Below are 26,145 nucleotides of genomic sequence, written 5' to 3'. Positions count from 1 at the left end.
CATTTCCCCATTCAATAAAATATCTTGCGGCCATATTGCAATACGACGACGGCAGAAAAGTGAATTTTTTCTTTCGACTTTTTTTGTTTAATATTTTTGAAAAAATTGTTAAAAAATATTCAAAAATAAAAATATCTTTTTGAAACCAACACGATTTTTGTATTTAAGGAAAATTTAAACAAAGATTTTTTAATAAAAAAAAAATTCAGTTTTTATTGTGTGTGTTTAAAAAAATCATAGAAAAAATTCTTTTAGTAAAAAAAAAATAATTGCAAAAAAAAAAAAAACCAAAACAGAAATTTTTTGGTATAAAAAAGTTATAAAAGGAAAAGACAAAAAAAATTTTCCTAGTAAAAAAAAAGTAAAAGGAAAAAAAAAATCATTTTTTTTTCTAAGGTACGTTTATTTTTTATACATTTTTTTTAAATTTCTCTATATAAATGGTGTTACTTACACACATACATGTATACAAGGCTATAATTATGACAAGAAAAACCCTCATTTTGCGTTCGTAACATATGCAGACTTATTTTTTTTAATTTTTAATTTTAGCCAAAAATTATCCTACATATAATTAGAAAATTTTTATGTCTTATTATGTAGAAGAGCATAACAATAAGAAGAAGAAGAGTGGAAAAATTATATTTTTTTTTTAGTATAATTTTTCAGAATGATTCCGTTTTTTTTTTGAATAAAATTTTTTAATAAAATTGATTACCACGACCACCCCTTTATAAAGCTACAACACATTTTTTGCCTAGAAAATATAATATATATATAGTACAATTGTGTATCGTATATTTTATAGATGGTGGTCGCAGTGTGTATTTTTTATAATTGAAAATGTCAATAAGTGGATTTTTATAAAAATTTCCTTAAAACCAACCACACCACATCATAAAAAAATAAGGGTGACCATCGTGTTGCTACTATTTTTTTTATGATTTTCGTTTCGTCGTCCACCGAACCTAAAGCAAGAATTATAAAAAAATTTGTATTACCTACTATATATATATATATATATATATATATATATATATATATATATATATATATAATACAAAAATTTATATATATATATACGTACCTTCATTATATACGTAGATGTATTAATAAAAAAATTAAAATAATTTGAAAAAATTAATAATAAATTATGTTGCTAATAAATAAAATAAAAAAAAAAGCTATAATTCTTGATTCACAAGAAAATTTTTTTTTATTATGTAGAAGACAAATTTAAGGTATATTAGAAAAGAGAAAGAAAACGAGAGAGAGATAGAATGAAAAACACACTGGTTTTAATAAAAAAAAATCTTACGTTCTATACGAAAACTCTTACTTCGTCACGTCACACACATAATTAAAAATTTAGAACGAATAACAATAGAAATAGTTTTTTAATAAAAAAGCTTCTACTAAAAAAAAAAAAAACAAAATTTTAATTTAATTAAAAAAAAAATAGTTAATTCTTTTTTAAATATGAAAGGTTATAAAAATTTTGTATATTTTTTTTTATCTCAAAACTTCAACCTAAAAGATTAAAAATTTTTATATTGGAAATTTAATATTTTTTTTTTTTTTAATTTTTTTTTTTTTTTTTACTTTATTTTAAAAATTATTCAAGAATATTTTGTTGTAATATTTTTTTAATAGAACACCTAGGTCGGTACAACCGGTTCTCTAGCTGTAAAAATGTTAAAAAGAAGTGAAACAAATTAAATTGTGCTCAAAAGCAAACAAAAATTTTTTAAAAAATTTTGTTAAATTATTATTAGAATTTTTTTGAGATTCACTTTTTTTTTAATTACACAGTTAACAAATTTTAGTATCTAACATATGAGTTTTAAATTTTTTCATCTGTTTTAAGAATTTTAAATAATATAACAATCCTATTATTAAACAATATTATCCTATTATTACCAAACAAAATTGTACGTTAATCCTCACACATGTATGGGCTGTAACAACTAAGGTAAGTGAGCCTAATACTGACAGTTGTAACCACACATATGAGGTTTTTATTAATTATTAAAAGGTTTTTCTCTATACAACATGTTTATATTTTTTTATTTCTAAATTATGTAATGCAAATTATCGGAATACTATCTTTTATTTACTTTTGAAATAACTTAAAGAAATCGAGTACAAATTTTTGTTTCTGTAGAGATAGCAAAAGCGCTTGGCAGTGGCGAATTTCTTATATTTTTTGCTTAATTTTTCCGATTTTGGTTTTTTAATTTATATGAGTGTTAAACAAAGTTTAGGTAAAATTAAATATTTTGGTTTTTTTCGCTTATTTTCAAGCAATTCTTTGTAAAAACATTAAATAAATAAGAATTTTTAATAATTATTTTTGTCAGTATTAGGCTTACTTAAAATTCGATCCTGCTTTTATTATTATTGACATAATACGTCCAACATTTGTCCTTTTTTCATCGCATTTAAAAGATTTTTTTCTTTTTTGTATTAATTTAATAAAAATCTAACTTAAATTTTCTTTCTTATGTTCGAATTTTGACACTAAGAATTAGAGTCTCGGAGAGTTTCGGAGTATTTTAGCTTTAAAAATTATCTGATCTCTTATTTTAAGAGTGTATTCATTTAGTAATATTCAGTATGGTTTCTTTTTCAATAGAATCCTTTCAAATTATTCTTACCATTAACGCTGCAAAGATATCACAATTACAGTATTACTCTTTGAATAAAGGGGAATGTATTCATTTTTCATGCTTTCTTGAAACAGAAAACGTTGTCAAAAAAATTGGACGGTGCTCTCATTACATAGCAAATGTAAATTGTTCTACAAAAAGTAGTTAAGTTTCCTACATTGTACAAAATAATTCTTATAATGCTTTATATAAAATTATGTGATTTGGAGTTAGATTTTGATAAATATTTTTTAAGAACTTCTATTTATTCATTGTTACATTTTAAACCTAATAGTAAAAGTAACTTAACAGTAATAATAAATTCAAGTAGACTATTTTTACACCTTTTTCTTCAACATAAAATATGTTATTTATTTTTATTTGAATTATTATATGATCTATTTTCAAATTTTTTAAACAATGTCAAATATCCGTAGAAATCCGTAAAAATATGTTATTTTTATTGAATATCTTCATTTTAACAATTTTAAACCATTATTTATATACATTATAGTATGTATATAAAATTACATTGTCAGTATTATGAACAAAACTGTTAGAAGTAGACACAAACACTCGCACATAGGTCAATATTAAATACGTTTTTTCTTTTCATATTTAATCGAAAAATCATGAATTAAAATATATTTTAATTAAATATTTTGTTAAAATATTTTGTTATTGCTAAATATCTAAATTATTTATAAAATCGCGAACACGATTCACTTACCATATACGAAAATTATAAAATGTTAATCTACATAAAAAAAAACAGTGTCTTCATACATTCTAGGTAAGGTAGCCAGGTATAACTTAATTTGAAATTAATTGCAATGGTGAATAAAAAGTAATATTAAATATTTTTGATTACAATAGAATTTTCTATTGAAGAAAATACATATGTGTAATATAATAGGTACTTATACAGTTACGTAATAATTTGATAATCAAATACGCACGAAACGTAACCCTAACTATTAACAACAAGCAAGAATAAATTTTATCAGTAAAATTTCTTTAATTGAAATTTCTTTTCGTTGTCTCTTAGAGACTTACTAGTCTCTTAAACTAAGAAATGCAGTATATATTAGTTCAAAAACACTCATAGCTTGCCGTGATTACTGGGAATAAGAACACCAATACTACCCCCTACAAAGAAATTTTTCCCATTAGTAAAAAAGGAAATCCGTAAGCCTCATTATTTTACACATTCTGTACTGTTATTAATAATAATAATAATTTCTGTGTTGGTTTTAATTGTGCTCGGCACAATTTAAAAAAAAATCTAGAACAACATATTAATCTTTTCTTTGTTATCCAATATATAGAGAAATAGTCAACAGAATGAAATTTTGTTACTATTCTATAAACAATAAAGTAGATAGATTTAAGCTACGATAAAGTCTGAAGGCTGTTTATATGTTAGATTGAAATTATTTCAGACTTTATGTCTAAATTAAATAATTTTACTATGAAAATTATAACCGAAATAAAAGAAAGGTGTTCCAAACATTAACAAGAAATTAGTTCTTGTCGTTTCACTTTTAAAAATCTGACAATATATCTGATGAGAATAGAGTAATTTCTATTATTTGCCGTTTGATTAAATCGGATGTCAAACAGGGTTTACGTATACAACTTACATTAGGTTTAGTAGTTCAATATTGTCTTATATAAATTAAAAAAATTCCAGCGCCTAAGTTTATAGGAATATTAATAAAAACAATCTGGAAAGTTTTAAAATATACTATTATAATATTCCTTAAAATTTATTTTAATGCACTACCTACAAATTATTTTCGATTATGTAGATAAAGTAATTTTTAAAAATGTTTTTAAATTAAAATGCGCATTTCATATACAGTAAATGTATGTATTATGTATATGTATATAAATGCAGTTAACTATAAAATATCAACAGTAGAAAGAAAAACTGTAAATGAAATTATCTAACAGAAATAAGTGTATATGAATGTTATAATATTTTCCGAAGTATAAAACTGCTACTCTAAAATGATAGAAATTCAATACATCTTTCATGTATGTTGGTAAGCTATTATATAAATTAGATCCAATTACACTTTGCGAAGAAGTAAAAATCGAAGCTCTTGCCAGTCTAACATTATCTCTGTATCTAGTGTTAAAATTATGGTTATGCCTGTTAATTGAAACAATATTACTAAGACCCTATTCAATATCTTAAAAATATGAATTATTTGTTAAAAATTTTTATCTATTTTAAAAGTTATTCATTTTTGCTCTTATTATTTAAAACTGATTGTGAATTTTTATTAATTATTAACAAGTTACCTACCATAAAAATATCAAAAAAATTAAAAATAGAAAAAGTTATATACATATGTATATATATATATACTATGTATATATATATATATGTATATATATATATATAAAGTTATATACATACATATATATATATATATATAATTGTATATATATTATTTTTAATTATTTGTTTATACTGTTTTATACATTATTTTGTTACTTTGTATATAAATTTTTTTTATATATTTTCAAGGCTTTTTATGAATTTCGTTTATTATACCAATTATTAAACAAAATAAAGTACTTGTTGGTTTTTCTTTAAATATATACGTATGTAAATATACTTGAACGTATATACATGCACATATTTGCGTACATCTTAAATACCTAATTAATATTGTTATTAAATTTATTTATGTTGATTGAAGTACAGTAATTAATAGAAAATCATATTGTACGAGTATTTACTCTATAAATATCTACATACATACATATGTATATGTGTACACACATCCATAATTTAATGATTTCTCGTGTAACAGGTTGATTAGACCAGGCATTCATATAGGTATCCCTCGTACAACACGGTGGTAGAACATTCAAAAACGACTTTGCTTGCTTATTTAAATTTAGGGGTAGTGTTGCAAAAACACCTCTCTTATTACTATAAAACTGTGTACCAAAATATTTTATTTGATTTACTACTTACTATTATTATTTAATATTTTACGATTGAAAAAACTAATTATTTTTTACTATTTGCCTTTTTTTTACAACAATTTTAATAATTTTACTTTTTTGTTTCTTCTTTTAATATAAACAGCAAATTTACGCTCTCAAAAAAAAAATTATATATATTTCATATTTAAAAAAGTTAAATAAAAAAATAATAATACAGAAATGACCGATTCAATGAAATTTGGACCTGAATGGCTTCGTAATATGTCTAATGACAATCTGAATAATTCATCATCAGCAATCAGTAACAACTCCAGTTACAGTCACAATAACAGTGGAAGCGTTGGAGGCGGTAATAGCAATACTGGCAACAGCGGTTGTAGTAACAGTAACATAATAACCTCATCAACTTCATCCACATCATTAGCACCACGTCAGTTAGCCGAATTTCGTTATGGTAGAGAAGAAATGTTATTACTATACGATAAAAATATGAAAGCGCCAGAGATTCTGCCTTCGTACAAAAAATTATATGTTGAAAAATTACAATGTCCTTTAGCATTAACACCAAGTACAGAAGATGAAGTACCAATTCCAGTTTCAATAGTAATTACTCATTTTATTTTATAAATATTTCGTTAAATTATGCATATATATGTGTTTTGTTTAGAATAGCATGTCTAATTTCCCTTTCCTCTTTTAACCTACATATTCCACTCTCCTTTCCTTTCCTATAAATGATGACGCTGTAACTGATAGTTGCTTAGTTACGACTAAATGATCCTTTTGTTTGCGCCTATTGACGATATGCTTGATGCTTTTATCTAAGCAATGGATGTCTTATATAAAATTTCGGTTTTAAAATTGTTACTATTTTGTTGTAACCACTACAAGTGAAACTATTATTATTGTTATTATTGTTATTATTAGTTGTGTATAAAAAGAATTTCTTTACAAGGTCTTATTTCCATATTTACTATATTGAAATATTGCAAAAAATGTGCTTACAAGTTTCACTATGTTGGACAATGTTCATTTTTAAGATTTTTTAAAAATTTATAGATATGAATTGTTAAAGGAAAATATACTATTTGAACGACTACATTTTACAATAAATTATTATCACCTATTTAAATTAATGAACTATGTATAACGTACAGATATGTATTTTGCATTCTTTATGCAACTTTTATGTCTTTTTTTGTTTTTCACATATTTAGCAACAAAGGCCATGGTCGCTAAGAAGTCCAGTAGGTTTTAGCGGATCATCTTCAATACGCGGTACAGGTCGAGGAGTTTCAATAGGACGTGGGGAACGTGGAAAATCGCGAGGATCATTTTTACATACGAATATTGGTAGTTATCAACGTCCAACTGCTGTGTATGATTTAAATACTGGGGTTGCCGAAAGAAGTTGGCCAGAACGTAATGGTGCTGCTAATAATGATATTAATAGTGCTGAATGGAACGGTTCCCCATCATCAAGTCCACGAAAAGAATTTGTGCCGGGTGGAGGAATGAGTGGTGGTAATTCTCATCCACCAATAGGTATCGGTCTCAGTGGTCGTTCTTCTAGTAATTATATGGATAATTGGCGTAGACAAAGAATGGATGAAGAAAACTCCACTGCACCTGTAGAAGGATGGCGTGGTCATATGATGACAAATTCTTGTATAAATAATTCAAGTGGAAGTAGTATTGGTACTAGCTACAGGTGGGGTCGTTCCACCAGTTGGAGAGAAGATGATAATAGTACTGGTATGGAAATATACAATGCTACAATTTTTTTTTTTTATTTTAATTTTTGACACTATTATTGGTTAATATTATCGATGAAATTTCAAAATAGGAAGTGCGGCATGCATGCAAAGATCATTTAGTAATACCGTTACTACTGCGTTAGATCATCGAAATTGTCTTGGAGGTCATAACAGTGGATCTTTTTCAAATCATCATCACCATTCTTATCTAGGGCAAAGTAATTCGAGTAGTGGGAATAATTCGCTAAATAGTAACAAACATAATTCCATACGTATGTTATATTTTACTATTGCAATGAAAAATATAAAAAAATTAATAAAATTCAAATTAAATATTATGTTTTGGTCTTGTTTTATTAATAATTATTCAAATGATTCTGCAGGTAGCAGTAATTCAACCGGAAATTCTGTGCAGTGGAATAATAATTCTGAGCAAGAAGATTTATTACCAGAATGGGCAACTGAAAATCCCACGGATAGCGGCGGTAGTTTTGATGCTACGGGAGCATTTCATGGATCAAATGATGAGGATGAGGAAAATCGAAGTACCGGTGATAGTAACGCCAGTAATGGAGCTGAAAATTGTAATACTATTAGCCTTAATAGACGAGAAAAAAAGACTACTACTGATATTCATAGTAGTGAAGGGAGTGAGTCAAATAATAAGAATGACTCAAATATCAACAATAATGGTAATCAAAAACTATCTAATTGTACATCTGATAGTTCTTCAAACTCATCGAAAACCTCAAATGATAACAAAACAAGAAAAAAAGAATCTGGCTTAAGTAGTGGTTTGAGTGGTGAATCAACTGGCAACTCATTTTCCGTTAGTTCTACAACAGATAATAAAAACGAGATCAATAAATTGAAATTAAAAGAATCTGACTTAAATAACAAAAAATCAGTTGAAAATATTGAAAAAAATGATTCCACAAGAAATGTGATTTCAGACAATAATAGTAAGGAAAACAAAATTACGGATAATGAAAACAATGATACAATTATTTCTAATATTGAAATTTTAAATAGTTCTAAAATAAAAAATACTAATGTTGAAACTGATAACAGTGCCTCAGAATTAGGGAAGTCAGGTATATTGTCTAATGTAAATGAGTTTTCAAATAAAAATTCAACCCGGGGTGATAATAATTTTTCATCAGAAATATCCGATCGAATGCAAGAAGTAGATGATATGGTAGCTAAATTAATAACTGATGATGATACAACTTCATCTAAAAAACAGCAACTAAATAAGAAAACAAATTCACCAACTAACTCTAACTCAATCCAACCTCATCAACCCCAGCAACAACAATCGCAACATCAGCAAAAACCGCAAATGTCGCACCAATCATCTAGTTTATCAAATAATACATTAGGAAATCAAGTTTTACCGCAACAAATAATTCCCTCTCCATCAGGACAACCACCACCTCATTCATTGACTAGTCAAACGACATCATCAGTGGCTTCTAGTAATGATTGGTATTATCGTGACCCTCAAGGTAAAGTTCAGGGTCCATTTACTGCTACCGAAATGGCTGAATGGTATAGAGCTGGTTATTTTGATGAAAATTTGTTCGTGAGAAGAGCATGTGATATACGTTATGCAGCGCTTGGTGAGCTTGTTAAATTATGTGGCAATGGTATGCCATTTTTATCATCACATTTAATACCACCATTAACTGATATTGCACCAACGCCGCCACATCCTCAACAACAAGTTCATGCCCAGAAGCACCAATCTTTAAGTAACGCACCCCCACTTTCGCAGCATGGTAGCATTTCATCAACTTTACAACAACAACCTGGTGGACTTAATAGCGGTTCCGTAGGGAATAAAAATGCATCTATTAGTTCGGCAGTTTTAGGGGCGGGACCAAATCCACAAAACACTTTAAATGTAGGGAATAGTCATAATAATACACCTGAGCAAATACTTCTTATGCAACAGTTGTATTACTTGCAAAAACAATTTTATTTAAAGCATCGTGCAGCGATTTTATCTCAATTGACGCAATCTGAACCTTGGAATATGCTTTCGCGTGACCAGCAACAAATTTTATTAAATCAACAAATGTCACAAATTGCGTACCCTGAATATTTAAATAGTTTGCAGGCTCTTAGTCAATCTTTAAATGTAATGTCGCCTATATCATATAATTTACATCAAATTCTTGCAGCGGGGAAACAAGAAATAAATCAGACAAAAGTTAACCCCAGTTGGTTTAACACTTCAAGTAATGGGAGTTTACCTACAATTTCCACTGCTAATGATAGCAGTAAAACGAATGAATTCGCTACTTCAGGTTTTAATTTTCATAATTTAATGCATCAACAGCTGCAACAAAATGTGTCTAATTCAGGAACGACTGGATCTTCAACGTCTCTTTCGAACCAAATAGGCAATCATCAAACTTCTAACAACGGTGGCACAGGTGGAGCAAATAATGACCAAAATGATCCCATAAAATCATTATTAATCCAATTACAAATGCAAAAAGCTGTTGCAGCAGCTTCCTCTAATGTTTCAGTTATGAACAATATGAATCAATGGCCTACCGCTGCAGCTGCTGCAGCAGTTAATTTAGTTCAGCAGCATCATTTGCCACAACAACATCATCAACAACAAACTCCGCAAACATGGGCGACGGCAATTTCCAGTAGTCAAAATTCAATAAATAATAACATGGCGACGCCAACGCAGTTATCAAGTCAAAGTAAACCTCAAATTAGTATGTGGGATTTTGGTGCATTATCTTCCATGCAACAGCAACCTCAGTTGGGTATGTTAAATTTTAATTTTACCTCGCTAATTTCGAGTATAAACATGAATTTTATATTACAGGGAAACCTGAAATGAAAACTGAAAAGCAAATCATTGAAGAGCAAATGCAGCAACAACATCAACATATGCAACAGCAACTTCAGCAACAAAATCAACATCATAAACTACAACAGCACCATCATCAACAGCAACAAGCTCATAACCTGCAACAAAAGACTATGCAAGATGAAATAGATAAGCTGTTTCAACGTCATCTTACGGCATCAACGGTTCAACCGTTTAAACAAGAACAAAATAATCTTCAAAATGAGCAATCAAAACATCCGATAAAACAGCAGCAGCAACCTCAAGAAGTTCAAACCCAATCTCAACAAAGTTCACAGCAACCGCAAAAGACATCGCAACAACAACCTCAACAGTCATCGCAACATCATCAACAACAGCAACAGCAGCAACAAGAAAATCAACAGCCGAAACAACAAAAGCCACAACAGCAAAAAACCCAAAAACAACAATCAAAAGTACAAAATTCAGAAGAACAACTTGCAAATCAAATAAATAGTAGCCAACAACAATCCAGTCAACAAAATTTAACAGGAAATGCTATTTATAACAACAATCATAGTAATGTTACAAGTAATCGAAAGGATGTAAGCAGTGATAAGAGTCATAAAAAAGAAAATGATGAAAAAATTATTGCAACTACGCAAAAGCAGCAACAACCCGCGCAGCAACTGCAGGTAAAAGATAATGAAGAACCATTTAGAAAAGCTAATACTAAAAATAGTAGTAAAAAGGATAACAAAAAGCAAGTGCAAGCCCAGAGTAGTGAAGATGATCGAAAACGTGAAGTAAATGATGATAAACGGAAACAAAAAGATGATAAAAAACAACGCCACCAATTAGAAGACGAAAGAAAGCGACAACAACAAATTGAAGAGGAAAAAAGGAGAGAAATTTTAGATGAAGAAAAACGTCAAAAAGATATTGATTTAACCCGTAGACGGGCAATTTTCGAAGGCTACCAACAAACAACGGAATCAAAACAACAAAAAAGTCAACGTGTAGCTGGATCTTCGATCGCTCCGTGGTCAAACACTGGGCTACCAGGTAAATGTCTAATTAATAAAAAAGTTTACTTGATAGATATAACATTTAAATTGTGCATATAAAATTTCCATAGAAAAACCAAATATTTTCTATCAAGTAATTTTAAGTAACAAACAGCATTAATTGTTAAATTTTGATTAAAGGTTTGACAACACCAGGACCTAATTTAGCCGAAATTCAAAAAGCTGAAAGAGAAAGACGTGCTGAAGAGCAACGGCTAGAACAAATTTTAGAATCCCAACGTAAATTACAACAAAATGAATTAATGGCATCCAAAGAAAATGCTCAAGTTAAGTGGAATGCGACACCAGTTGCTGTTAAATCTTTGACTGAAATACAAGCTGAAGAAGCAAAAAGATTTGCAGCTGAACAAAATTCGTCAGAACAACAACGAAGAAAAGATTTAGAAACATCATCATCCCAAAATAACTCCATAAATCCATTTAGCGGTATATGGAATATAAGAACAACACCAAATAGTGCATGGAACGGTAATAGTGCAGCTAGTATTGTTGCTGCCGGTACAAATAATATTAACAACAATAGTAGTAATAATAACAATAGTAATAACAACAATAATAGTAATATAAATAATAGTAACACAATTACGAAAACATGGGGCTCAACAAACAATAGTAGTGCATCAATTGTTGGATCTGGTTTTTGGGAAGAATCCCCAAAAGCAGCAACAAACAGCAATCAAATTACCGCTGCTTCTATATTAGTAGCTGGATTACAAACTAACAATATGAATAATAAAAATAATAGCCAACAACTACGTACTGGTTTAAGTAAAAGTCAAACTATATCAAGTATGCAAAGTGTACGTAAGGATAATAATCAACAACAATCACTAATATCAACATCATCATCAGCAGCTATTCTAAAAAGTCAACCAAATATTAATAATAATAATAATAATAATAATAAAACACCTATAATCAAATCTGGCAATAATTCTGATTTAAACAATAGTAAAAACAAAAAAATGAAGGATTCTGCTAGTAATAATAATTTAAACATTAATAATAATATAAATAATAATATTAATATCAATAATAATAATAATAATAATAATAACAATAATAATAACAATAATATTAATAATAATAATAATAATAATAATAATAATAATAATAATAATAGTAATAATAATAATAATAACAGAAACAATGGTAATAAAAAAGATGATGCACGTGATGAATTTACTAGTTGGTGTGTAAAGTCTTTAATGGCATTTAGTTCAGGCCTTGATGGTATGTATCAATTTATTTGGATAAATCATTTTATACAAATTAAATTACTTAATAAATGCTAATTTTTAAAGTATATGTACCTTTTTAATAAATAATATGAAAGATTAAACATTTAAGGGCGTAGTAAACTATGAATTTAAAAAAAAAAATACATATGATACTTATTATTGAAAAATAGTCCCGAATTTATACGTTTTAAAATTAAATAATATTTTCAAAATATGTTACAAAAGATAAGAGTTAGCCTTTACAATGTAATACATGCCAGGAAATTTTCACTTTCATTCATATGAATATAATGAAATTCATCAAAAAATTGTGATTACAATATAATAACTAATAAATAATTACATTTAATACGTTTGTATACACCAAAAAGATTTTTTAAAATATGGAATTTAATTTTTTTATTTTCATATATATTAACATGTTCTATTATTAACAATTTTAATTTCATATGTTACTAAGCTCTTAGTATATATAAAATGTAGTTTACGTTAATGTTAATTTTTTATTTTATTTTATTTTTTTTTTCGAAATATTAAGTGCCAACATTCATTTCATTTTTGCAAGATATCGAGTCTCCATTTGAAGTAAAAGATTATATTCGATTATATTTGGGTAAAAAAAAAAAAATGATTTATTTTGTTATCATTTGATTTTTTGTTTTTTGGATTTTAAACTTTGTTTTGAAATTATATTCTTTTTTCAAAATATATTTGATTAAATTTTTTGTAAAGGAAAACAATGGAGTTTAATAATATTTTACGTTATTTACAATATTTATCAAAATGGAATTACTTTTAATTAGTACAAAGTAGTTTCTAAAAAGACAGTGTGTGATAGAGTTACCCATAAATATGTTGTTTTCAGATCAAAACTAATTTTAGAATTTGAAATTCTTCTCAAATAATTAGATTAGATTAGATTAGATTTACAAGGGAACTGAGTGGGGCAGGAGCAACCCCCGGAGCCACCGCAGCCATTTCTGATTTATTGTAGATCCCCATGCTCCTACCTATAATATCCCCGTCCCAACTATAAAGCCGGAGATATCCCCAAGGAGTTGGACTGAAGTTCCCGAACACTTAGAATCCATGTCCAAGACAATACCGGCGGTATTGTCACCGCACCCACAAAATCTGCACGGTGGGGAGCCTGACTTCCCCAACCTATGCAGGTGGTACTTCACTAGGCAGTGCCCCGTGAAGAAATTTGCAATAGCGCAAACCCGGCTCCTGTTTATTCCCAGCAACTCTGCGGTGAACCTGTTGGAGCACGCCGAAAGAAACACCTTCGCATGACGGCACGCTTTCGTGCCCCGCCAGTGAAGGCCGCATTCCGCCGCGAGCAGCCAGGCAAGCCTGGCCTTCACGGCGGAAGAAGACAGACCACAAAAGGGCGGCGGCTTCACAAAGCCAGCCCCAGATCTCCTCCTTGCTAGCCCTTCGGCAACCTCGTTGCCCGCATGACCACTGTGGGGCGGCACCCAAATGAGCGTGACTCTGTTTCCGATGCCGATTCCACAAGTGCGGCAAGGCAGCCCCAGACCAGCTTGGATAGGTGGTATGGTTTTTATACCCCCTTTCTAAATTGACTTTCAAACAGATCTCTATTGCATGTATTTCGGCTTGGAACACCGTGCAATACGGATCAAGGGTAACATATATGCGCGTACCCGGGAACACACCGTATACACCCGAACCCAAACCCGACTCTGTTTTGGCCCCATCTGCATACCACACGCTAGAACCCGACTCAAGTACTGGGCGACCCCAATCCTACGTCCATCGTTCGGGAAACCGAACCCTGTACCTGCGGTCGAAGTTATACCGCGGCAGACAGACATCCGACATGGTTATTCTTTGAACCGGATGGCTCTCAATGAAGTCTCTGTAAGTCCTCTGGGCCAACTTTCGCCCCGCTTTGTCCTCGCCAGAGAGAAGTCAGTAAATCACTAACCGAGCTTCCCTCAATATATAGAGGTGCAGAGGTCAATATGATGGTAACCCAATCATCACCTCCAAAATCGGAGCCGTCCGTATTGCCCCGGTCACTCCCAGGCAGGCCAACCTCTGCAGCTTTTCCAGCTTGGTCCGCACACCCACCTGCTGAGCCTTATGGCACCGAACAATCGACGCATAGGTGACGATGGGCCTAGCAAGGACCGTATATAGCCACAGTGCTATCCTGGGACTGATCCCCCCAGGTCCCACCGATGAAGCTCTTACACGTCCACAAGGCTGCCGTAGCCCTCCTGATAACTCTATCTACATGAGTATTCCAGGAGAGGCGATCATCCGGGGTTACGCCCAGATACCTCACCTCTCTAGACTCTAGAATAACTAATACGTTCACCAAACAGAATTGGGCTTGTTAACTTATTTTTGTTTCTGCGTCTGGTGAAGGCAACCAAAGTGCTCTTGTTGGAATTTATATTTAACCCAACGCCTTCTCATCACCTTTCTACAACACGTAAATTTTGCTGTAGAAGAACAGAAATAGTGCTCTCAAATTTGCTCCGTATGACGAAGAACACATCGTCGCAGAACCCCAGACATGTGTCCCGGAGACCTCGACAGCAGCTATTAGATCATCCACTACAATAGACCACAGGAAGAGCGAAAGAACCCCGCCCTGCGGACACCCTTTTGTATCGTTAGTTCTGGTGGACTTAATAATCCTATCCGATTAACCCATCTGCTCCTCGTTGCATCAATCTTTTGTTTGTGCAACGACTTACAGATAACATGATATGGAGTGTTGTCAAAAGCTCCCTCTATATCAGGGAAGCAGCCAACTGCCACCTCCCGCATTTCCAGTCAGTTTTCAAGGGCCCCCACTAGACTCTGCAGAGCGTGTACAGTAGACCTTCCCGAGTGTAGGCGTACTGAGACTCATGCAAGGCATTGCTTCCCAGTGCGTCGTCCCGTATTAATCTTTCAATAGAAAAGAAGTAAGGCTATTGGGACGGGAAGACCTTGAGTGGTTGCTTGGACGCTTACCTGCCTTCGGAATATACGTCACTTTAGCCACCCTCCATGTCTGAGGGATATAACCCCACGCATAGCTGGCACGAAAAATTTCCAACAGTGTTCCAGCTATATGTTGGAAACCCCTCTGCAAAAACGCAGGATATATCCCGTCATTACCTGGAGATTTGAAGGGCCTAAAAGAAAAAACAACCCATTTAATCCTGCCCATCGTGAAGACCAAACGGGATCGTTGCCAGTCATCCCTCCTGGGCCAGGATGCCCTCGGTTCAATTACTGCATTCGAGTGGTTCCGAAGAATCTCCGAGCCAGGAACGTGTGTTCAGGCCATAAGCTTCAACGTCTGCTTCCCGTTCTCAGTCGTAGAGCCATCAGGCTCTATTAGGCCCAACCCGCTAGCATACTTTTTGGAAAGCACCCTGTGAAGACGCGCACTGCAGAGGAAATCATCAATGCTCTTGCAGAACGCCCTCCATGAACTTCTCTTTGCTTTCCTAATTTCTTTATTGTATTTCGTGAGTGAGTCTTTATACTCCTCCGACGAACCCGACGCCTTGACCTTATTGCATAGCTTTCTGGTCCTTAGTCTAAGCCCTGAAAGCCTTATTTTCGATATCTATCACCGTTTTGACAGAAGTAGTAATGGATCCAATCCTATCCACGAGGAGGGTTTCAAATTGACTCCAATTTGTGGATTAGGGTATCCGATAAATTTCTTCTGCCAGGCCCACCGGAGACCATGATATCAAATCTGATCCGCCTATAGTCGGACATGCATGTCTCATTTGAGAAATGCCATCCACCAACCCTACTGCCGATAAATTCAATGCAAAGGGTGATGTCAAGGACCTCTTCCCTAATTGCATTTATGAATGTCGGCTTATTGCCCTCATTCATAATCATTAACTTATTGCTATATATAAATTCAAGTAGGCACTCACCTTTTTATTTATATCACTGATGCCCCAGATGGTGTGGTGGGCAATGGCATCACTTCCTACTATCAGTTGGAAGTTCCTCCTTCCACAAAAGTCCACTAGGTCTTTCAGTTGTTCGTCTGGATGGGCACAGTCTCCCGGGAGGTAGGATGACACAATAAACTCTGTCCAACCCCCGCAAGACTTCACCATCATCAACGCAGCTACCTGATCCTTGGAGCAGTAATCTGGAATGGAAAGATATGTTAGTCTTTTACTATACAATATTATACAATAGCTCACTTGTTAGCCCCTTAACCTGATCCTTCATTATGTAAGGCTCTTGAATAAGGGTGATATCGAGGTGATCCTTCATAAATCTATAAGCCAGAACATCCGTGGATGCCCTAGCAAACTGTCAATTTATTTGGATGCACCTCACAGCCATATCACTTTCTCCGGCTCTTGTCTATGGGCTTTGGCCTCTTTTGTCGTCCTAGGTGCCGCATTGACCCCTCCAACAGCAAATATCGAAGCAGTTCCGGGTTTTTCAATGGGCTTGAGACCTTTTGGTTCACCCGGGACGCTTGTACTGGCGTGCTGGTCGATGGTCCTTCCATTTGCCTTGCCGCCATTTTCGGAGCGGCTTCAGACTTTCCAATGAGTTTTGACCCTTTTGGTTGGCCTGAAATGCTCGTTGTTGTCGCGGTGAGCGTTGGTTTTTCAAATTGTCCTGCCCTGTCGCCTGCACCTTGAGAGGACTCCTTCTTTTAACCCGAACGGTTACACGGAAGAAGTTCAGGAAAAGTCGGAACTCCGCTTTCGGTAGATCTTCCAAGTCGGAATCATCCACGGAGAAGGTGATGGAGCAACCTCCGTCCTTTTACTTATCCATCCTCAACACCGTTCAGGAACTAATTTTGAGGCTTGGATTTTGCTTAGCAATTTGTCCCTGGAGAGATTGACGGTTGTTTCCTCTTTTGGCACGTAGGTGACGCAGACATGCTGTTTAGGCATGTCGGCGCCATCCAGTACCTTGTTTCCAGTATGTTTCAGCCCTCCCAAGGCCTTATCCTGGTCTTGCACTCCCTGATGCTTTGATTGTTGCATGTGACACGGATATCCATCCATCTATTTGCAACGCTATAGGTGATGGCCACCCTGACCTGTGCTACTGCATCCCGATAAGAAGTTATTTTCGGGTTTTGTTGAGGAATGTTCCCAGGGACCTTTCCCTCAACGTTGCCCTTCATCGACCTCTTTTTTGAGGGTCCTGCATCCGGGGTGTTGCGTTCTGACGTCTCCCTCTTCTGGGGAGGGTTGACCACAACATCCAATCCGCAGGTCCTCTGCTTTCCGAGCCTTTCCTTCTCATATCTACAAGCTTCCTCTGGGGACACGCCATCCCTGATGTATGCTGCGATACGCCGCTTGGATGCACCAGAGAAATATTTTTTTTTTTGCCGTGATATCCAATCTTTTCAGGTCATCTTCAGTTTGTTGGATAATTGGTCCAAGAGAATCCTGATTATCCGTCTCCATCGGAGGCTCCGCCTTTTCCTCTACTGGTGTGAGGAGTTCCTGATGAACAAAAAGTGTCGTTAACTAAAAAAAATTTATTTATTTTGGGCCAAATAGTGGAAAATTCTATTTCAGGAAAAATAAATATTAAGAAAAGCAAAGAAAAAAACAAGTTATGTTTAAGCACAACAATTAACAAACGAATTCCTAAAAAAACTGCAAAAACTAGTAAGAAAAAAGTACAGCTGATTTAACTGCGCTAGTCATGATAATTTAAATGTTTTTGTGATAGGTTAGCAATGTTTATGAACAAACTTGATTAGCAACATTTGTTTATGAACACAAATATAGCGCAGTTCTCGCTATATATTGCGATATACTGAGTTTATGAAAAGGCCCAATAAGTTCATACAAATTTTTGGTGATTTATATTACAATTTTCCTTTACAAAACATGAATTTATAATTTATATAGCACATATACATGTATATATATATATATATATATATATATATATATATATATATATATATATATATATATATATATATTTATACATATATATATATATATGTATATATATAATATGTATATGTATAAATATATATATATATATATTTATAAAGGGTGTCCGGGACTCAATGGTATTCCCGAAGCAGGGTGATAGTACGCATGCAGGCGAGCAAAAAACACCAAGTAACATTTTTCTTTCTGGGCCCTTGTTCTCTAGTTATGGGGCCTCAAAAATGGAACATGCAATAACCAGCTTATTTTCACATTTTTATTTATAACTCTGGAAATGTGACAGGTAAATCTAACTTTGTAGACTCATTTTAAAGCTAATGAAATCTTCATTCTTGCGGTATACCAGTGGTTGCAAAGACTTTTTTAGGTTCAGAGATATTCAAGTGTAAAGTCAAAATTTGTTAAAAATTTTTTTCTAAATTTTCGTTTAACCGTCATTTACTCATGATTCCACCTAACTTAATTTCGTCATTTACTCATAATTTCACCTATTTATTAACCTATCGTTTTTTTCACAGGAAGAGGAGCCCTATATTCTGGCCTTCACTTTCGTATAACATAATGTGGGAAAAATTTTAAAAATAACATGTCTATCAAGCGAAAACTGAGGTCAAAACCTTAGAATATTAACTAAAACAGAGAATTTTTCAAACAAAAACATCTTAAGAATTTCTTTAATCTTTATTACGAAATATTATACATTGACATTTATAACATTTACTATTTCTTTTCCAAAATGAAAGACATGCATTACCTTTATTTCTCCACAAAATATATCCAAAAGTTTCAGGAATATCGTGTCTACGAGGATCAAATTTATAAAAAAACAACAAAAACGAGTTTTTTTCGCAACAAATGAATTATAATTCAATTAATTTTCACTCTTTAACCCTCTTTGTGTTTCGTTTTTATTCGAAAAATATAATTTGTGATCTTCACCTGCAGGTAATATAGAAAATTTTAATTTTGTTATTACTTACAAGATACGTTTTTTATTAGGAGAGCGAAATTAAAGTAATTAAAGCAAAACTAATCAAAATTAACTAAAATGCTATTTATACAAACTTTTCAATTTCATATCCTTAATAATAGTTTTAATAATATGAATCCAAATTAAAATTATTTATTTTTAGGTAAAGTTCATTTGTGTTTTAAATCTTGATGCAACAGAAATCTTGCAATTTTTTTGATACTTAAGTTGATTTAAACAACAGCGAAAAGTGGTTGGAGCAATAGGGTTCAATGTAGTTGTAATAAAAAGGATTTAATTTTTTTTCTGATTAAATATACTAAAATACTTACTACCTCTATTTTCATATGAATAAGAATATTAAAAGTACGAATTAAAAGTACCATTAAAAGTATTATTATAAGGATATATGGATATAAAAAAGAGAAGTTTACTTATGAAAATTAAAATTTTCCACATTATCTATACCTGAAGATGAATAGTTGAATTTTTAGAATAATATCAAAATACACAGAAGATCAGAAGGTGAATACTACTTGGATTATAACTAATTTATCGCGAAAAATCGTTTTTTTTTTTTTTTTTTATAAATTTGTTCGTTGTAGACACGATATTCCTGAAACTTTTGGATATATTTTGTGGAGAAATAAAGGTAATGCAAATGTCTTTCATTTTGGAAAAGAAAAAGTAAGTGTTAAAATGTAAATGCATAATAATGCGTAATAAAGGTTAAAGAAATTTGTTGTTGTTTGAAAAATTCTCCGTTTTAGTTAGTATTCTAAGGTTTTGACCTCAGTTTTCGCCTGGTAGACATCTTATTTCTAAAATTTTTCCGCCATTATGTTATATCAAAATGAAGGCCAGAATATAGGGCTCCTCTTCCAGTGAAAAAAACGATAGGTTAAAAATGTGGAATTATGAGTAAATGACGGTTAAACGAAAATTTAGAAAAAAAAATTTTAACAAATTTTGACTTTGCACTTCAACGGTATGCAACCACTGGCATACCGTTAGAATGAGGATTTTATTAGCTTTAAGTGTTGAATGAGTCTACAACGTTAGATTTACCTGTCACATTTCCCGAGTCATAAATAAAAATGTGAAAATAAGCTGGTTTTTGCATGTTCCAACTTTGAGAGTCCATAACTCCAGAACAGCGGCAAAGAAAGAAAAATGTCACTTGGTGTTTTTTGCTTCCCTGCTTCGGGAATACCATTGAGTCTCGAACACCCTGTATATACGTATATGTATATACGTATATGTATATACATATATATAAATATATTATACATATATTTATAGATATGTTGTATATATATATATGCATATATATATATGTATATATACATATGTATATATATATATACAACGTATAATGTTATAATGTAATGTAATAATTTTAAAATTTTATTTTTTAAGGTGAAACTAAAGAATGTATCGATTTTGCTAAACAATTTTTGGAACGTCGTAGTAAATATAAAAATCAACAAAGGGCACAAAATGCTCACATAGATGATATGTGTGTTCCAGCACCGGCTGTTAATCCTTCATCAAATGACTTTCAAGAAGTAAAGGTTAATTACTTATATTGAACTTTTAAACAATTTTTGAATTTATAATGAGCTCTTTAAACATTTTTTTTTAATTGTAGGGTAAAGGTAAAAAAATTAAAAAGAATAAAATGACGAAATTGGATGCACGAATCTTAGGATTTTCTGTAACTGCTGCCCAAGATCGTATTAATGTTGGTGATCGTGATTATGGTGACACATCTTAATTTGCTCCGTTATACGATTGATAAATTTGATATATATATATATATGCATATATATATTTATATATATAAATATATATATATATATATATATATATATATATATTTATATATATAAATATATATATATATATATATATATATATATATATATATATATATATATATATATATATATATATATATTTCATATGCCTGTGTATATAGATATATATAAATATACTTTTTTTCATTAACAATAAAAGAAAAATGGCAACAAATATTGGCTTTTACAAATAAAAGGTGGAACAAAAAACCAACTAGAATAAGAAAAAAACAAAACAGAAATTGTAAAAATAATATTAGATTTTGTGGAATAAAAAAATGATTAAGTTAAATAATATTCATACATATATAATGTATGTATATATAATATATATATATATATATATATATATATATATATATATATATATATATATATATATATATATATATATATATATATATATATATATATATATATATATATATATATTATATATATAATCAGGAAAATAATAAATTAATGAAGTGTATTTTATATTATTACCTATACAATTATATAATGTCTATATTAAATAAGTCAAGGAAAAAAATATAATGTGCATATAATTGTTTTATATAAAATATTCTTACACATGTATACATATATTTAAAACTTTCCATGTTTGCCGAAAAATTTTTAATTTTGGAGGAAATGCTTGAGCGTGGTGATGTGTGGGCATGCTTGAAATAGGAACAAAGTGAAGTAGGAGCTACCAAAATGCCAGAAATATGGTGAAATTAAAAGCAATATTGATTTAGAAAAAGTTTCTCTAATTAGTTTTATAAAAAAAAGTAATTTCCAAATTATGAATATTTCTAAACAAATTATAGATAATAAAATTTGCTAACTTTAAAATTCAAATAATCGCTAGTTATTTGAGGGTTCTGTAAAATGTTGTAATTATTATTTGTTAAAAACTGAACCTAAGAAAGAATCGTTTTTAAGTCTTGCGATATTTTTAATACATACATTTATATATATTTTTTTTCATTATTCAGAACATAGTCTTTATTTTGCAACTTTTCTCGCTGTAATATCGATTCCCACACACCATATCCGCGTTTTTATTTTATTTATATATTTATAAAAAGAAGAAATCTTTAAAAATATAATTGTAGCTATTGAAATATTAGAATTAATATTGTATATATAAATATATAATTTCGGTTTTCTTTAGTTGGTTTACATAATTTGTAAATTAAATGAAGATATAAAATTTATTTTTTATTACGCATTGTAAGAAATTGAAATTATTTATTTAAATTTAAATTGAATTTATTTAGTTTATCTCTTGTTGTAATATTGCAGTTAATTTCAAACTATTGAAATAATCTTTTGCAGGTAAATTTTTATTATATATAAATAAAATAATTATTATTCAAAATTGTCATGTGTGTATACATATATATCTATATATATCTACATAATTGTCATAATTGTCAATTGTATATATATCTACATAATTGTATATATATAACTACTCATTTCAAATAAAAATACTATATAAATTGTGTAAAAAACAATTAAAAATAAGAAAGTTAAAGAAAAACAACAAAAAAAAAGAAAACAACTTTTCTTTTTTTTTCAAAAGAAAACTTCTTTTTTTCTTCTTTTTCTTGTTTTAATTTTTGTTAATTAATTTAAAATAGTATTTGTTCTTTTTTCGTGAATTCTTTTTTTTTAATTTTATATATATGAAAGTTTGAAATTTTTAAAAGAGCAAAAAAAAAATACAAAAAATTTTCTGCTTATTAGCTTAAGAGAAAAAAAATTTTTGTGTACATATAAATTTTATAATTTGAACATATATTTGAACATTATATATATAAAATATATAAATATGTATCTATTAAATGCATTGTATATATATATATTTATATTTTTGAAAGATATATATTGAATCAATTAGTTAACAATAATTTTTCCATGTTACTTTCTTTTAGCAAAAAAAAAAACATTTATATAAATTATTTTCTTAATATTTAAGTTATAGTAAAATAAATATATTGTAAAATATCAAAATCAATTACTTTTCTCTGAAGTTTTGAACAAAGCTAAAACTTTTTGTTTTTTTTTCTCAGAAATTTGAAATTTATACTAATTTTTACAAATCAGAGAAATATGGTACCTAACTACTAACAGAATCATGCAAAGTTTATACAGGGGCTTTGCACAGGGTGGTAAATAATTTCGGAAATGATTGTTTGATTAATTTAAGAATTTGCAATTAAAATTACACGGGCTGGGGGTGGAGGGGAGTGAGTGCAAATATATTCGTTTTCGAGCTACAGCCTGTTGAAAAAGAAAGGTACCAGATTTTTCTTGCATATAAATAAATACTTATAACTTCGGAACCATGCCTCTAATTCAATTTTTTTGCTGGAAATTTATCAAAGAATCACACCTGAAATTATTTGCCACTTTATGCGAAACATCCTGTATAACATATTCTATTTTATTAAAAAAAAGAGAGTTTTCTTTTAAATTTCGAATAACAAATATATAACTCTTATACGAAACTCTTATACGATATTTTTAAAATGTAAAAACGAAATATTAGATTCAAAATTGAATTCAATACAAGTTTATGATTACAAAATGTGCAATTTTAACATAATTTTCTTCAAAATTTTGGAGAAAATTTTTGTTGGATCATGGTAAGATCTTGAGCTTACAATAAATTTTAAAAAGTATACATATACCCCTATTATGATCGGCGAAGCGAATGGCTAGGCGAGTCGAATGGACTAGGCGAATCGAATGATATTTTAAATTACGATTACTTATTATTATGGCCATAGTTTTTTTTCGACTTCTTGCTTATATTTAAACCTTTTTCCCCTTTATATTAAAATTTATTGTATTTATTTTGGATTTATTAAATTCTATTTTTGTTGTAATTGTTTTAATTAGATTTCTTTATGGTTATTCACAAATATTTAAAATTTAATTATTATAGCATTTAATTTTAAATAACTAAAAACAATAATTTTTGTTTTGATTAATTCGTGGATTTGTGGCAATATAAATAACGGTCAATTAATTGAATCAGTATAACATTAAAGGAATAATAAATATAAATGTATATTCGCATTATAAATAATATAAACAGGGTGTCCATGCCTCAATGGAATACTCGAAGCGTGAACATAGAATGACTTCAGACGAAAAAAAAACATCTAGTGACATTTTACTTTTTGTACCTTCTTTCTCGAGCTTTGGGGCTTCAAATTTGGAATATCTGAAAACCGTTTAATTTTAACATTTTTATTGATAACTCGGGAATTACAGTATTTCATAATAGAGTTCATAAGTGATTTCTAAGACTTTTTTAGCTTTAGAGATATTTAAGTGCAAGGTCAAAAATTTAAAAAAAAAAAAATTCCAATAAATTTTCCTTCAAGCGTCATTTACTCTAATTACACGTCACTAACTAGTCGCATTTTTTACAGAAAGAGGAGCCATGTATTCTGGCCTTCATTTTGATATAACATCAAGTTGCGAAAATCTCGGAAATAACATGACTATCGGTCAAAAATCTGGTGTCAAAACATTTAAAAAGTTACTAAAACAAAGTATTTTCATAACAAAAACAAAATCTTTATTCAGCATTATGCATTATTGACATGCATTTTTTCTCTTCCAAAACGATAACGTATGCGTTACCTTTATTTTTCTACAAAATATTTCCAAAAGTTTCAGGAACGAGGGAAATTTAAGATCAAATTTATGAAAAAAAAACAACAAAAACAAACTTTTTTGCAACAAAATGTTTATAATCCAAGTTAGGTTGATCCTTCGATCTTCTGAATTCAAAATTAATTTTGATTAAATTACTATAAATTTGTCGTTCTAATAGAAAAAACGCTTTTTTAAATAAGAAAAACATAAAATCTTCCATATTACCATATTATCTATACTTGAAAGTCATTAATTTCATTAAAAAAATACGTAAAATTGCATAATGCTGAATTACAAAGATTAAAAGATTTTGTTTTTGCTTTGAAAATATTTTGTTTTAGTTAATTTTTTAATATTTTGACCTCAGGTTTCCTTCAGATTTTCATTTTATTTCTGAACTTAATGTTATATCAATAGGAAGGTTCCTTTTCCTTTAAAAACACCGATAGGTTAGTAACGTGTAATTATGAGAAAATGACAAAGTAAAATTTGTTGGAAAAATTTTATAAAATTTTTGATAATTGTAATAACGTATTTCCCGAATTATGAGTTAAAGTGTAAAAATTAGACGGTTGTCAGATATTACAACTTTGAGAAGGAAGGTCTAAAAAGTAAAATGCCACAAGGTGTTTTTGTTCGTCCGAAGTCATTCTATCACACTGCATCGGGAACTCCATTGAGTCTCAGGTAACCCTTTATATAAATATATAATAACAATTTGAAGTACAAATTATATATGTACTTCGAATGAATATTATAAATATAGATGTATGTGTATACTTATGTAAATTAACTTATTTTTTTTTTTTTCAATAAAATTTGATACAATTATTATTATCTAATGATTGTTTATAATAAAAAAAATTTTGTGTTAAGATTCAATATTTGAAAAGAGAAAAAAATTACAATAGAAAATATTTCATTTTCTATGATAATATGGTAAGAAACATTAATTTGAAGAATAGAAATATGTTTCTTGGGAAGGAATTCACTTTCTGCTAGGTCACCACTTGTAACATTGACTGAGTACCACTTAGTTGTACCTCGTTTCATTTCTCCATCTACAGCTTTCATCGCATCAGTTTTGAGGTTTCGTAGTGCAAAAGAGAGGAATCTTCATCAGTGCTATATGTAATTGCCTGCAACCCTGATTCAATGTAGGCCTTAA

At 30.1% G+C, this 26,145-nt stretch overlaps 1 protein-coding gene and 1 long non-coding RNA gene across 3 annotated transcripts; one reads left to right on the top strand and one right to left on the bottom strand.

Moving 5' to 3' along the window:
* Nucleotides 1–21,667, top strand: LOC129614703 (GIGYF family protein Gyf). 2 transcript variants are annotated; one of them, XM_055529544.1, is made up of 10 exons: nt 1–396; nt 5,758–6,218; nt 6,833–7,370; nt 7,462–7,644; nt 7,756–10,161; nt 10,224–11,273; nt 11,417–12,529; nt 13,076–13,150; nt 20,875–21,023; nt 21,107–21,667. In XM_055529544.1, the coding sequence occupies exons 2-10, from the start codon at nt 5,835–5,837 to the stop codon at nt 21,230–21,232; spliced, it is 6,024 nt and encodes a 2,007-aa protein (XP_055385519.1). In that variant the 5' UTR covers nt 1–396; nt 5,758–5,834; the 3' UTR covers nt 21,233–21,667. The 2 variants fall into 2 exon arrangements, with proteins under 2 accessions (XP_055385519.1, XP_055385518.1); XM_055529543.1 differs by having other exon boundaries at nt 2–396; nt 20,875–21,029.
* Nucleotides 747–1,480, bottom strand: LOC129614704 (uncharacterized). The gene is made up of 2 exons (XR_008697396.1): nt 1,088–1,480; nt 747–968 (listed from the first exon to the last, which is right to left on the bottom strand). It is a non-coding gene; the product is annotated as an uncharacterized LOC129614704 (long non-coding RNA).
* Nucleotides 21,668–26,145: the final 4,478 nt, after the last annotated feature.

Source organism: Condylostylus longicornis, unplaced genomic scaffold (genome assembly GCF_029603195.1).
Source record: "Condylostylus longicornis isolate FDR11 unplaced genomic scaffold, ASM2960319v2 ptg000116l, whole genome shotgun sequence".
NCBI classification, from domain to species: Eukaryota; Metazoa; Arthropoda; class Insecta; order Diptera; family Dolichopodidae; genus Condylostylus; species Condylostylus longicornis.
Note: the sequence above shows the minus strand (reverse complement) of the source record. Positions and strands in the feature narration are given on the sequence as shown.

What these genes read in the sequence shown, in the direction of transcription:
- LOC129614703 (XM_055529543.1), top strand. Translation starts at nt 5,835, where the DNA reads ATGACCGATTCAATGAAATTTGGACCTGAATGGCTTCGTAATATGTCT. An exon ending in TTATATTCGATTATATTTGG is followed by an intron (nt 13,151 to 20,874) that starts GTAAAAAAAAAA and finishes TTATTTTTTAAG; the next exon opens with GTGAAACTAAAGAATGTATC. An exon ending in ATGACTTTCAAGAAGTAAAG is followed by an intron (nt 21,030 to 21,106) that starts GTTAATTACTTA and finishes TTTTAATTGTAG; the next exon opens with GGTAAAGGTAAAAAAATTAA.